At 44.4% G+C, this 14,602-nt stretch overlaps 1 protein-coding gene across 1 annotated transcript in view; it reads right to left on the bottom strand.

Moving 5' to 3' along the window:
* RFK (riboflavin kinase) overlaps positions 1–13,432 on the bottom strand; it is a 19,464-nt gene extending 6,032 nt beyond the window's left edge. Inside the window, exons 1-3 of the mRNA XM_010568725.1 lie at positions 13,293–13,432; positions 9,879–10,035; positions 46–199 (exon numbers count right to left, since the gene is read on the bottom strand). Coding sequence (XP_010567027.1) covers positions 46–199; positions 9,879–10,035; positions 13,293–13,432 — 451 coding nt within the window. The remainder of the gene's footprint in view (positions 1–45; positions 200–9,878; positions 10,036–13,292) is intronic.
* Positions 13,433–14,602: the final 1,170 nt, after the last annotated feature.

Below are 14,602 nucleotides of genomic sequence, written 5' to 3'. Positions count from 1 at the left end.
CGCCCCGCCCCGCCGCGGGCCGGTCCCCCCGGGCGCCCCGCTCACCCGTGGGGATGCCCAGCTCCTTGGAGCCTCTGTCGAACCCCTTCACCACCTCGCCGCGGCAGAAGGCGGGCAGGCGCCTCACGGCGCGCAGCTCCCAGCCCGGCGGAGCCGCTTCCAGCCGCGCGCAGCGCTCCCCTCCGCCGCGCTCTGGGGGCTACGGAGAGGAGGGAGGAGGGAAAGGGAAGAGGAGGAGGAGTTGCCGGTGGAGCGCTCCAGTCCTCAATTCACAGAACTCTCCGCCAGGCACCTACCTCCCCTCAAAAATGGGCTCGCTCGCACCCCACCCACCCACGCCGGCGGCGTGGAGGTCCCGCGCTGCTCAGGCGGCCCGCTCGCGGGGGCCGCGCTGCCTCTCGTCCCTTCTCCCGGCCAGGCCGCGGGGCCCTGCTCGGAGGGAAGAAGGGGGGCCGCGGGGCCAGCGCGTCGCGCAGGGCCGGCTGCGGGCGGGGGCTCGCCCCGGCAAGGAAAGCCTGCGCGGCGGGAAGGGGGTCGTTGGTTTTGGGAGCTGAACCGGGGGGTGTCTCCGGAGGCAGGCAGGCAGGCAGGCGGCAGGGCTCGGGGCGAGCCGTCGCCGGCCGCCAAGCTCACGGGGGTGTCCTTCCCTGCGGCCGACAGGCTTCGTCAGGCTGCGCTCTCGGGGAGCAGCTGAGTCTGGCGCGGCCGGCAGCCTTCGTGCGAGGAAGCGCAGAACGTGGGCGAGGCCTCCTGGCGGTGACGGGCAGCTGCCAGGCCGTGCTCTGTAAGCGCCGGACCGGAGAAGTCACGTCTCGCGCCCTTCGCCCCTGCCTAGAAACGGGGAATGGCTCTGCCCCGGTAATTCTGTTTTTCCTTTTTCTTTCAGAAAAAGCTCAAATACCTCACAATACGGCAGACGTCTGGAGGAATCTGTGAAAATAGGGTTTTTTTCTTTTTTCTGTTTTTTGTTGGGGTTTTGTTTTGGGGGGGGGGGTGTGGTCATTAGGTAGTTATGACAAACTATAGTTGCTTGCTAGAGGTAAATAATTTGTGCTCTCCCATGATTTGTCAGCCTAGTACTGCAGGGTTTTCCTTCGGGAAAACACAGCCGGACAGAAACACTCGTCCTGTATTCACTCCATATTGGAAAGTAAAGCCCACCTCAACACTTCTTAAATTCCTGTTTGCAGTCACTTTTCATGTCATAGCTGTGTTGAAACACTGCTTTAATATGCCCAGCTGATTAACACTCTCTTTTCTATAGGCCTGATCCAGCTCAAATAAATTGAGTTTGCATTCAAGATAGCAGATACAGGTGCATATTCAGGCTTCACTACATAGCAGACAACCTAAGCTGGTCTGTTAATGTCAGCGGTATATACGCCAAATAAGTCTTGGGGGTCTTATTCAGGACTGCTATAGTGTACTTGCACGTATTTATATAAAAGCACATACCAATATCTTGAAAGATCATCAAAGTCCCTGAACTGAACTCCCAGTCTTTTCCAATTATTCCTATAAGTCACAGTTGCTAGCCTTACCAGTTTGATATAACTAGTAAAAAACTGCTGCTGGAGTTACCTCTAATTCTGTTGGCTAATTTTTTATAAGGTGTTGTGGTTTAACCCCAGCCAGCAATTAAGCACCATGCAGCTGCTCGCTCACTCCCCTTCCTGCCCTTGCCAGTGGGATGGGAGAATCGGGGGGGGGAGGGGGTAAAACTTGTAGGTTGACATAAAGGCAGTTCAATAGGACAGAAATGGAAGTGAAAATAAGAAGAGAATATACAAAACAAGTGATGCACAATACAGTTGCTCACCACCTGCTGAGCAATGCCCAGCCAATCCCCAAGCCACGGTGCCCCCCAGCCAACTGCGCCCAGTTCATGTACTGGGCATGATGTATTATGGTACGGAATAGCCCTTTGGCTCATTTGGGTCAGCTGTCTTTGCTGTGTCCCCTCCCAGTTTATTGTGCACTCTCAGCCTCCACTGGCAGGGCAGTATGAAAAGCTGAAAAGTCCTTGGCTTAGTATAAAGAGGGCTTAGCAACAACTAAAACACCAGTGTGTTATCAACATTATTCTCATCCTAAATCCAAAACACAGCACTATACCAGCTACTAAGAAGAAAATTAACTTTATTCCAGCCGAAACCAGGACGTAAGGAAAAGCAGCCCAAGTACCTATGATGTGTTCATATCTAATTGCAGTCAAAGTTGGTGGTAGCCAGTTCATTCTAATGATGGGGAACTGTCTTGAGAAACTGATTATGTCACACCACAAAATGCTGAATGCTACCAATTCACGGATCTGTGGACACTAGTTGTTTTATAGGTTAAAACCAAAATTATTTGAAAAAATGATTCCACCTCAAATTTACCCTCTCTTCAATTCTTTTGTCTCTCATCCTACTTCCCAACCGTTTAATGCTAACATTTTAATTCATTGCTTCAGTTTGAGTAACTTTGACTGACTTACAGAATCATTACATAACTTCAGCTGAACAAAAAAGAATGGTGGTAATATATATAAAAGAAGGAAAAGTGGAAGAAAAAGAAGTCCTAAATATGCTACTAGTGCTTACATTCTGCTCTGCCATCTGACAGCATGGAGAGAGAGATGTTACAAAAAGTTTTATTTAATGATATTTAGTAATCGAACTATCTGGGAACTATCTAAGCCCAAATATCAAAGTTGTTACTTGGTTGCCTAATTAATAACCGTAGACGATGTGACCACTCGCCCCTGGAATTTTGAGTTTATTTCAGCTGTAGAGCAAAAAAAAATTGTGAAGCAGGTACAATTATATTGTTCATAAAATGTTTATAATGAATTATGCCTTTGGTTATAATTTGCATATAAGGAGATGTATACTTGCATGCTTCCATTCTTTTTTAATTAATACTTCTTTCTGGAATAAATTTTTACGGTTTTGTGGCATCCACAAGATGGCACTCGATCTCTTTTTCAGTATCTGCAGATTTGGGCACAGGGTTTACAAATCTATCTCAGTAAAAGAGAGTAACAGAACAGATCTTGAGAAACTAAGTCAGATAAATATTTGCTTAAGAATTACATGGTTACTAATTTCACAGAAGTCTCACTGATGGCTTATATCTCATTCTGTCAAATAGTTGTTAATATTAATCCTTCTCAGTCATGATGGGTTGCTGTGATCCATGGTAAAAATTGTTCATCCTTGATACTGGACACGTTTTTCTTTTGTAATAAACAGTATTTAGTTCAGCTTGGAGGGAGGATTTTACATAAGTAGAATTTAATTACCTGTATTCAAATTTAGTAGACATGTTTCTTCAAAAAGTGTAGCTGAATTTTAGTTACAAATGTGTATGCCAAGAGAAGCAGTTTAGTAGCTCATACCTGCACTTAGAAAACACAGGCACTGTATCACACAGATGGAATAGAATTTCTGCTCTGTGCTGATGCTACATTTTTTACAGCTATTGTTAGTGCAAAGTCTTTAAGTATTTTTTCTACTGTACATAATAGCCATAAAAACCTAAAGAGAGCAGGTGATGCGTCATCTGTGTAGGCTTTCTTTTGTCCAGGAATAGCCTGCATTGGCCCTCACTTTCATACTTTTTATAGAAAACTGAAAAGGCCTTGTTAATTTTCAAGCTGCAAGGGAGAAAGGTTTTCTACCTATGCAGCAGCATCAGAAAGAGAAGATAAAAATGGTGGCCCTGGTGACTCACATTGCAGGGAGGAGGTAGCAAAGGAAATGGCTGCAACGCTTTTTCCTGCTTGCTTGTTATTATTTGTTAAGGTCATACTCTTCCTACCTTTCCTGGGCTGTACCTTGATATGAAAAGGAGTCCTTGGCACACAACAGAGGTTGCCATTACAGCCTTGTTCACACACTAAGCAATGACCAAGCAAACAGGAAAAATTGTGGTGAAAATTTTCCCACTGTTAAATGGAACCAGATGTTTATAATACTCCTGCCATCACTCATATGTGATGCTGTCTCCCAAACACATGCAGGGAATGTCTGCATTTGTTACAGCACTAACCAGTATTGGGAGCCTTGCAGGAGACATTGAGGAGTTTGTGATCTTGAGCAAGCCATGTCTATAGCACCTTGTACTTAAGGCCCATGTGTTCGCATGAGTAGATGCTGTAAGGGAACCTGCGGGAGTGACCCATGCTTGCCTGTGCTGTGCGCTGATGATGATATGACAGCGATAATATTGCAACCTGTCAGGAGAAGATATATGTTCATGTTTGTTACACGAAAGAAAAGCCACTGCAGCATGGGAGGGAGGACAGAATCTGCACAGCATGATGTGGGGGAAATCCATCCTGGATCCCTCTGATGCTGCACAAAAGCAGGGTGCCCTGTGTCTGAAGGGACATAAGATTTACACATTGTCTATATTATTCTTTTTATTCTACTTTATTAAAACAGTTGTTTTATTAAGCCCTGTGTTGTTGGGCCTTTCTTGCAGAGATCCAGAAACGGCCCTGCACCATTTATTTATCTTTTTCACCTCCCCACCCAGCCAAGTACAGAAAAGCAACCCCTCTTTCACTTAGGGCAGTACTGGAAAATATCAGTCCATGTATGTTACTCAAAGTTAGCATAATACATCAGATCTCCCACAGGAGTGCCTGAAAAGCCATGTGTTCAGATCCCATGTTTCTGTAGTTTTTTGGGAATAACATATAGAGTACTTTTATGAAGGTGGCATACAGAAAGACTGCCCAGAGGTAAATCTTGTAAAAAATAGATGACTTGCTGAAAAGTGGAAAAACGTTCTGCTGATCCTAGTAACTCTGCTATAAAAAAAAGAAATCCACGAAGATAAACAATATACAGCAAAAACGTCACTGAATGAAAATTCAGAAATAACAGAATTACTGCCAATTTCACAGAAAGTTGACAAAATTGCACCGTATCAAAAAAAGAGATATGGTGAAATCTGAGTGGATGTTGAAAGCTTGATGACAAAGAAGGAGCAAAGTAAGGACAAGAATCTAATGCTGTGCATGTTAATAATGTTGAAAGGAGCTTTGGCTCTGTGGTCCTACATTAGCATTAATTTGTTTGGATATGCTGGAAGAAAAGCGCTGATACTGTCGCAGAAGTAACTGGAATACAATTTAGATCAGGTCAGAACAGAAGCAGTTTATTACTGTCGCTATAAGAGAGAATATAGAGCAGCAGAGGGACCATCCCTGTTGATGCGAACTCTGCCCAAATGGGGCAGCTACAGAGTTGATATAACTGCAGGTTTTACAGCTCCTTCTTCCCCAAAACTGTGTCAGATAAGCAGGATATGGTAGATAACAACAACGATTTAAATCCTTAAGATAAGGAGGCTCTATACAGTACATCCTTTTATAAATAATCCACTCCTTTTATGAATAATCCACTCCTTTGTAATTAAATCTTGCTGACTGGCAAGACCCTTAGCTGCAAATGTTTCTTAACTAGGGAGGCCTGCAGAGGCCTGTGAGACATTAACTATTTTTCTTCCACAATACTGGATTCTTTTTTTCTTCCTTTCTAAAAGTAGCAATATCAGAGAATATTGCATGAAATTATTTTAGCTAGATACTTTGTGCCACCAATCCTAAAGTCTGCAACATCAGCAAAATGCAAATAGGAAGCTAAGGACCCAATACCCATTTGTGCAACAACTGAGGGTAAAACACTGACATTGTAAAAATGTGTGTATTACAACAAAATCAAAGATGCTGCTCATGTTATACAGTACCACATAGGTTTAATAATTTCTAATGGAAAGGAAATATATGTTTATCTAGCAAAAACATGAACACAACAGGATATAAAACAGTTTATTGTGAAATTGTTTTTGTCTGCTATAACAACTAAACAACAAAACATCTTCAACAAAAGGAGGAAGGAGAAATGAAACTGGAATTTAAATGAAAAAAATCAGCTGTGAAATAGTAATAGAATGTAGAAAATCAAAGGAAAGGCTTGAGCAGAGCATTGCAGAGGCAAAGTCTGCACTCTTTCAGAAAGACCCTCCAATTAGATCACCTTAAAGCAATTGTGAGACCAAGCTGTGAAATTAATGAAATCCAAGAAAGGAAACCAGCTCAGATATTAACTCAGAACTCCTGATGAATGCATGCATACATACGTACTTTTTTTTTTTTAGTTTTTTTTAATAGTTATATACATAATACTGTCATTTTATTATTTTTACTTCAGGAAAGGGGACTTTCTAGGATAATTGGGACTGTTAGTAAATAAAATTTGTAAAATTTTGAAAGGTTGAAGTTCGTATAATTTGTTAGTTTCCCAGGTTACTGTCTCAGGAGGAGCTTGATTGATTGTCCTTGTGTTTTAGGTTTCCTGTGGTTAAAATACAAGCTTTTTCCAGCTTTACCAGAATCATCTTTCATCATTCCTGCCAGAGAAGCCAGCAAGAGAAGGAGTAATTCATTTCCCAGGCAGTTGTATTGTGCCAGACCTGCTTCTCACTTCTGCAGTGCAATCAGCAAGTCATGTTTTTTTAACTGGATCAGAGCAGGAAAAAGTCATCTAGAGGCACAATGAGAAGCCCTTAATTTACCCAGTACATGTTTTGTACTTAATTTTAGCAAGCCAAGGCTGCAATCCATTTCTATTTCTATTTTCTAAATCCATTTCAATTTTTGATTCTGTAATTGCAGCTAACTGCTAACCAGTCTCTTGGAAGAAGCTTGTCTCAGGATGGCCTTGATCTGACATGGTTTGTTCGTATTAAACTACTTCAAAACTCACCTGAAAAAAGTTGCCTATCAAAAAGATGACTATTTGTGTAAACTCACAGCGCGTAAAATGAAAAACTGTTTCTGGTGCATATTACAGATATTCATTCATACAGAAGAAGCAGGCGTGACCTTCCCTTATTAACTCTCGCGATGAGTCATGCTCATCTCTGTGACTGAGCACTCAGACATGGTAAGTCTGCTTGTCTGCTTCAAAGTGTGTTTCCCGATCCTCAGTTTAATTGATCAGACTCTTCCAGCTGGAAAGAGATGGGAGGAGAAAACTGCTCCTGACAGACTGAGGGGTCAGTCCCTCCTTTCTAAGCAGTGAGAAGACCAGCAGCTTCTGCCTGCCCCAGTGCCTGGAGGTCACTGCTGCAGCCCAGACTCCTCAGCAGCTTCTGGGTTTTCTGACTGCTCACTGCCTGCATCCCAGCTAAATGCATTGGACCCTTTCTCAACCACTGTTTGCCAAAGAGACACCATGAAAAAGCATGGCAAAAAAGTGTTAATTCAACATGATATTATTTGTTGTTGACCTCTTAAACCTTTCTGATGGAGCACAGAATGAAATGCAATGCTAGAAGTCAAGGGACCAGGGCCTGAAGCAGAAAACCAATCCCTGTCACTAGCCTAGCCCCAGTCAAAGGAGTTATTTAAATGGAAAGCAGTGAGTCAAAGTGGCCCAGCTGGATTATGGTGTTTGGCTCTTCTCCCTGCTCTCCTGTCACTGTCAGAGCAGGTCCCTCAGTCAGGAACCAGGGCTAGCCAGGGGACCAGAAGCACACAGCATGATTCTCTTGGCAACAGGAAACACTGGCACCATCAACCCTCCAAAATACTTTCTGTTTCTGAAAAGCAGTTGAAGAGCACCTGCTGGGTGCATTCTTTGTGAGGCTGGTTTAAAACCAATAGTGAGGGTGGAGGGTCTTACTAGAGACAACAGGCCACAACAGAGGTACGAAAAAGAAGCTCCAATGGCAATTGCTGGGTTGAGTTTTGCACACAGGAGGATCATAGAACTGTTTAGGCTGGAAAAGACCTTTAAGATTATCGAGTCCCACTGTTAGAGAAGGAGGGAGGAAGAACATAGTCTGCTTCAACTGCAGTGCTTTCACTCAGAGGCACAGAAAAAATCCATCTGTTAGTTAGATTCTATATTCACATGCATTAAAAGTATCCTCCGAGGTCCTTGGCTGTGTGGGTGAGGAGGTGTGAGCCAGGGATGATGGAGGAGGAGCAGCAAACTGGGGATAGGTCAGCAGGGTTTGTCAAACACTGTAGGTACTCTTTGCATCTTGGGAATTATCCTTCTCTCACCCTTTCATTTAGGATGAATGTCCTAATCTGTAGCTGAGGAAGCTTAGAAGAAGGGATTTTAAAGCCTTTCATGAGATACACGTGACTGCAGGCACAGTGTGATTTTTGTTTTGCACAACAAGGGCGCAGGTACTATCAGAAAAGGGCAGAGCAGCGTTGGCTGTGTAATACATAAAGTATACAGATGATTAACATAGGGAAAATAATTAGCAATCTTTCATCATTTTACTGCTGCTGAGTGCAGCCAAGCCCCTGAGAGCAGCCCATCTCAGAAGCAATATGAAGCCAGCAGAAAGGGTAGGGTATCATGCCTGACACTTGTATTATTTCAGCTCAGCAGCAACACCCTACATAGACGGAATGGCAATTTTCCAACATTAAAGTGGTTTTAAATATGTAAAACATTTTAAAAGGCCCAGAAGGCTTTGGGCACTCGATGTTCTGGTTAGAATGGCACCTGCTGCCTTAATCCACCATGACCCTGTAACTGTGGCATCTGATCTGACTGGAGGAGAACAGCTGTGAACCAGGAGTACTGGTGCCTGCAGTTATATTTCTTCAGATGCAGGACTTTGTATTTTCCTTTGTTGAACTTCATGAGGTTAATTTCTGACCATTTCTCCAGCTTGTCCAGGTCCCTCTGAATGGCAGTGCAGCCACCTAGTCTAGTCACTCCTTCCAGTTCTGGATCATCTGCAAACATGACAAGGATGGACTCTGTCCCATCATCCAGGTCACTCATGAAGATGTTAAACAGTATTGGCCCCAGTATTGACCCTGGGGTACACCACTAGTGGCTTGTTCCCAGTTGGACTTTTTGCCACTGATCACAACTTTCTGGGCCCTGTCATGCAGCCAGTTTTCAGACCACCTCGCTGTCCAATTTTGTAGCCCATACTTTATCAGTTTGTCTACAAGGATGTTTTGGGAGACAGTGCCAAAAGCCTTACTAAAGTAACGGTAAACAACATCCACTGTTGGATCTGCCCTCCCCTCAGACACCAAGCAAGTCACCTCATTGTAGAAGGCCATCACATTGGTTAAGCTTGATTATCCCCTTCATAAATCATAGTGACTACTCCTGCTCACCTTCTTGTCCTTCATGTGTTTGAAACTCGTGTCTAGGATCAGTTGTTCCATCACCTTTTTAGGGATTGAGATGAGGCTGACCAGCCTGTAATTCCTCAGATCTTTTTTCTTGGCTTCTTGATGACAGGATTGTCATTTGTTCTCTCCCTGTCGTCATGACCATTCAAAGCATGGTCTTGCAATGACATCACACAGCTTCATCAGCACTCGGCCCCATGGATTTATGTATGTCCAGTTTGTCTAAGTGGTCCCTAACCTAGTACTCATCCACTGAGGGTAAGTTTTCCTTGCTCCAGACTTTCCCTAGGGTCTCAGGGACCTGGTATTCCTGAAAACTGGTCTTATCAGTAAACACTGAGGAGGGAAGGCACTGAGTACCTTGGCCTTTTCCATGTCATTTGTTAACAGGTCCCCTGCACCATTCAGCAGCAGGCCCATGTTTTCTCTAGTCTTCCTTTGATCCTTGATCAAGTACCTGGCCTCACAAGGTCCCTAGATTATGGCTGCTCCAAAGAAATACTCCTGCCCTGTGTCACAGAATGGAAGCCCTCTGCAAAGTGTGGTGGGAAGAGACCAGGCTGCTCTGATGGGTGTCAAATCCAGCAGAACCCTTTGAGGCAAATCAGACTATTTCAGGTCTTGCCTTTCATTGCTGCAGATGATTGTAACTGCTACAAAAAGCATTAGTGAGACTGTCCCATTTGCTCTTAGTGACTTGTACCTCCTCCTCTCCGGGTTGCCCCTTCTGCTCTTCCTGGCATGGAACCTCAGCAAACTCTGCAACCTTGTCAGATCTTCGAGCAAAGCTTGCTGCACAGTTTCCTGAATCAATGCCTCCAGCATCAGCTTGATTTCCATGTGGAGTATCCCTGACTGTCCTGTAGGATTCCCAAGGGGCTGCAATTCCTAGTAGGGAGATAGGGCTGCTGCAGGAATGCCCAGGTTTCCTGCAAGAGGCCCTGCCTCAGGACTTGCTGCCCCTCACCCTCCTGCCCAGGCCCTGGCAGTAGGGTTGGCAGAGAATGGGGGGCACTGGGTCCTGCAGGTGAAAAGCAGCTGGGCTGAGAGCACAGCAGGTTGGAGGAAGAGGAGCATGAGGAGTTGGAGGAAGCACAGGAGAAGCAGAGCGGGCATCAGGGTGATTTGCTCCTTGATGAAGGGCTCAGAACAGACATTTGCTCCTTCCTAGAGCTCATCTGCATGAGCAGGGGCTTTGGGCAGGTGGCATGGATGCAGCCTGTCTCTGCATGAGCTCCCACACATGTGCAGCTGTGCACATGTCTACGGGGACAAGCCAGTCCTTACCCTGAGGAAGGTCTTCAACCTGGCTCCAAACTGCGCATAAGCCCTCCTATCCCACAGCTTCCAGTGCTACCTGCATGCCTCCCAGGGCAATCAACACTTCCCTAATGGTGCCAACTCCAGTGGGTACTCTGCCCCTGGGCTGTGTGGCCAAGCATGCAGTTACTGACTGTGGGGCTGGAAGGGGAGGTAAAGCCCAGAAGTTTGCTGCTCTGTCCACCACAGAGTTCCCACCTCTGCACCTTCCTCTCTGCCCCCATTTTTCAGCCGTCAAAAATCAAGAGTGACAAGGCCCAGTGCCAGGCTGGCTGGGCTGCCATCCTTTAACACAGGGGTCCCAGTAGGTCCATAGCAGTGGGACTGGTTGAAAAACTTAGTCTTCAGTTCTTCTAATCTGTCTTGCTGCTCCACTTCTCCAGTCCTCATAGAGATCAGCTGACAGGAGTTTGGAGGGGATGTTTCAGAGCAAGTCCTGCAATGCCAAGATCTTCAGCTGAGGCTTTGGACACTTCTGCTGGAACATACCTGTAACTTTGCCTCAGGAGGAGGCAGCTTGGTTTTAGTCACCTCCTCTTGCTGTTACCATTGACACTGCCAGAGCAGGCAGCTTCCAGTCTGTGTGCCAAGCAATCTTGCATTAGTCTGTTAACAGCACAGAGCTCTTCTCTGCTTTCCCTTCACTCCTAAATCTCATCATGCCTCCCTGAGCAGACTGCTGGAGAAGAGCATGAAGTGAGCTTCCCAGGGGCTTCCAAGTAATCAGGGGCAGAAACAGAGGAACAGAATAGGAGATGATAGAAAATTTAAACACCAATTTTTTCTCAGCCTGAATCATGGAGTTTTGGCTTTACTGCAGCTTTAGCCAGGAGTCCCAGCCAGGTCAAACCCAGTCACTGAAGTGAGCTCTTCCAGGTTCACAAGGAGCTCATTCAACACACATGAAATATCACAATGCAACACACAGAGAACAAGGGAAGCAAGTGGAAAAGAGTAAAGTGGTATTAACATAGAAGGAAAGCAACATGAGTTACAATATTTTAAATGCTGGGCTAAAATAGGAATCCCATGTGGATAAACATTTGACCAAGTACATTTCTGAAACTGAAGATATTGCTAAATATATGTCATAATTCTGCTGGTTTTCAGTAGAGGTAAGAGATTTGTGAAAAAAATCTGACCCAGATATCAATACTGATCTATGTGAGGAGTGAATGCAGGTGCTGGTAAATGATCTGAGCAGGGCAGTTTTCTATTGGAAAACAGTGAATTCTGACTAAATTCTATGAGCATATACTGATCTCTTCAACACATGGATAAAACTGGTGGGCAGCAAAGCAGCCAGCAAGCTTGGGCTTGGCCTGTGATTTGCCCTACAGACAAATATTATTTATTTGATTTCAAAAAGTTAAAACTGATAAAGCTGTTAGGATTTGAAACACAGTTTGCATCCAGTAAACACTTTCTACTCTTGCATCAAGAGTGGATGTAACGCTGACAACCAGCACAGTCCTCTTGTATGCAGCAGACTCAAAACTAGCTTTTCCCACTTGGCAGCTTACAAGAGATGCTTCAGCAAAGTCTCCTTCCCTTCATCTGCTTTCAGGCTTTTCAGGTCAGACAGAAACCTACAAGCCCCTTAGAAGGCACCTTCCAGCAATGCTAAGACTTCTGCTCCAGGACTGCAGCCCCCCTGGCCTCAAGGTGATCATGGAGTGGCCTCTCCTGTTTCCTCCCCAGGTGGGTGCTGCACTAGAACATGAGTCTCATCACACAGCCCATGGGAGCAGATGAGTCAGAATGCCAAGAAGAGCCCAGGTGTTTTTTTTAATATTTAATCATGTAACTATTTGAAGACATTCAAATTCCTCATTCCTTTAAAATTCATGTTGCCATGAAAAACTCTGATTACACATAGTTGGTTACAATAATTTTTCTCCTAAGCATAAAATAAAGTAATAGGTGATCTTTTCAGTCACACTAGCTCCTATACCTATGCAGGTCTCATGCATGCAGTATAATATGCTGTAGGGGACCCTGAGTGATTTCTCAGCTGGAAGCTGTAGAGATACATCAGTACTATGTTATGCATTATCATCATCAGGAGCATCTTCAGTTTGAAACACAGTTACCTAATAAGTTAGAATTAATTTTGAGTGCTTCATTCCCTGAAGCCTCATTTCGATTTACTTCCATTTTTCCAAATCTATTTTAGAAAAACCTTAAAACTATGTTTGAAGGGCTTTCAAGTTAATGCATATTTTAAAAATGCCAAAGGTCTTTAGTTTGCTTTGGCACTGCAGAAAAAATACATTATAGCATGGCCAAAAACTTGTACAGGGCAGTTAGTATGGTTCATAACAGTTTTCTCCTTTAGGAAAGCCTACATGCAGTGCCTATGCTCCAGCACCTGGTGGTGTCTTCTGCCAAAATAACATGTCTCCGGCTTTGTACAGCACGGTTAAAATGTATGGTGCCAGGAGTAGCTCTCAGTACAGTAAAGGTCATCGATGTTGTAAGGGAATCCCCTCTGTTTCTATCAGGTAAGCAACCCCTGAGGTCAGCTACATCTGGCCTCTTGTCTCCACACTGGATTGTCGGTGATAAATCTTTTCCCTTCAGCACATGTGCTGAGGACTTATCTCTCTGTGATCATCATGGGAAGGCACAGGCCTTCTCAGCATGCTGCTCTTTCCTTCAGAAAGCACTGAGAGCAACACTTCTGCTTGGCATGTGGTAGCTTTATCTGAGACTAATGATTTGAGGGAAGCTTGCTTTGCCTATGTCTCCCATAAAAGCACATACTTGGTGCATTTTTCTTCATGGATCATCTCACCTTATGCAGTTCCCTTGTTCAGCACCTTCCTTTGCTGTAGTCTGTCCATCTAATGCAGACTGTGGTAATACACATCCAAATGGCAATCCATCTGCTACAGCAGCATGCTCACATCTGTGTATTAATGTGCCACAAGTCATGCCTTTCTCTAGGTAAGAAGGACAACCTCTGCAGGAGGTTAAATTCTGGCACATTGTCCTTAGATGGCCAGAAGCTCAAGGCAGAGCTTTTCTGTTTTTACAGTGTCTGCACAATTAAGTCATGGGTACTGTGTGGACAAATATGCACTGAGTACCATTTACATCAATCTGGTAGCTTAAAACCACCTTAAGGTTAGTGTAAGCTATCTTTTGAAGCTCCTGCGTACTGCCAATAAGCGTGGAGTGGCTACAGTGCAAACAAGAGTTGGATCTCTTGTATCTGCCTTTTCTTGTGTCCTTACACTTTGCAAACTCTTGCAAAGTTTGTTGAACCTGTGAGATACGGAAAGGGCATGTTGTTCTAAAGAAAACTGATTTGCTCAGAAAGAGGAAAATCTGACCTGCCTGCAGCAGAGTGTCACAAAGGACACAGAAAGTAAGATTTAACCATTAGCATAGTCCCATGTAGCACACAGGTTGGGACATGTATCACATATCCTTGCTGCCATGTAAAATGTATGTTTCTCTCTGTTCTTGTGCTCAGAGAGAAACAGGGACAGTAAAAATCACTCTGCACCTAGTATACAAAGGAAGTGATCCAATCTAGGTGTATATGGGCAAAAGAAAGCCTGTAGAACCATCACTCTGGACACTAGTGTTTAGTGCTTCTGTTTCCCAGGAGTTCTTCACAGTGTAGCCCCCAGCTCCAGAACAGGTGGAATGACTATACTAGCTGAACTTCTGTCCCCATTAAGTGTTGCATCCCATAATGACTACACAGGCAAACAAGTAGTTATGCAAAGAAATTTCTTCATTACTGAGCTCCAAGTTAAAGGTTTTTCTCCCACCCCTGGCCCTTTCTGTTGCTCTTTCCCAGAGTTTCATGGTATCTTGTAGCCCGCTTGTCTGACAGGTGTTCAGTCCTGTCCTCAAAGCCTGTGAAGGCTCCAACGGCACATTTGTGAATTTATTGTCATTAGTTAGCTCTATGACACAAGCTGCTGCTCTCTCACTTTGCTCAGTGCTTCTTTAAAGACTGATATAATGAGGAGCTTGTTCAAGAGAAGCACAACCCAAGGAAGGAGTTAGATAATTAGGCAGAGGTAGAACTTCCTTCCAACCACAAACCAACTGAAAACAAATAACTTCAAGATCTGCCTTCATCACACT

The sequence above is a fragment of the Haliaeetus leucocephalus genome, unplaced genomic scaffold (genome assembly GCF_000737465.1).
Source record: "Haliaeetus leucocephalus isolate CR32 unplaced genomic scaffold, Haliaeetus_leucocephalus-4.0 Scaffold251, whole genome shotgun sequence".
Taxonomy (NCBI): domain Eukaryota; kingdom Metazoa; phylum Chordata; class Aves; order Accipitriformes; family Accipitridae; genus Haliaeetus; species Haliaeetus leucocephalus.
The sequence above is the reverse complement of the archived record's forward strand: the minus strand, read 5'-3'. Positions and strand labels throughout refer to the sequence as shown.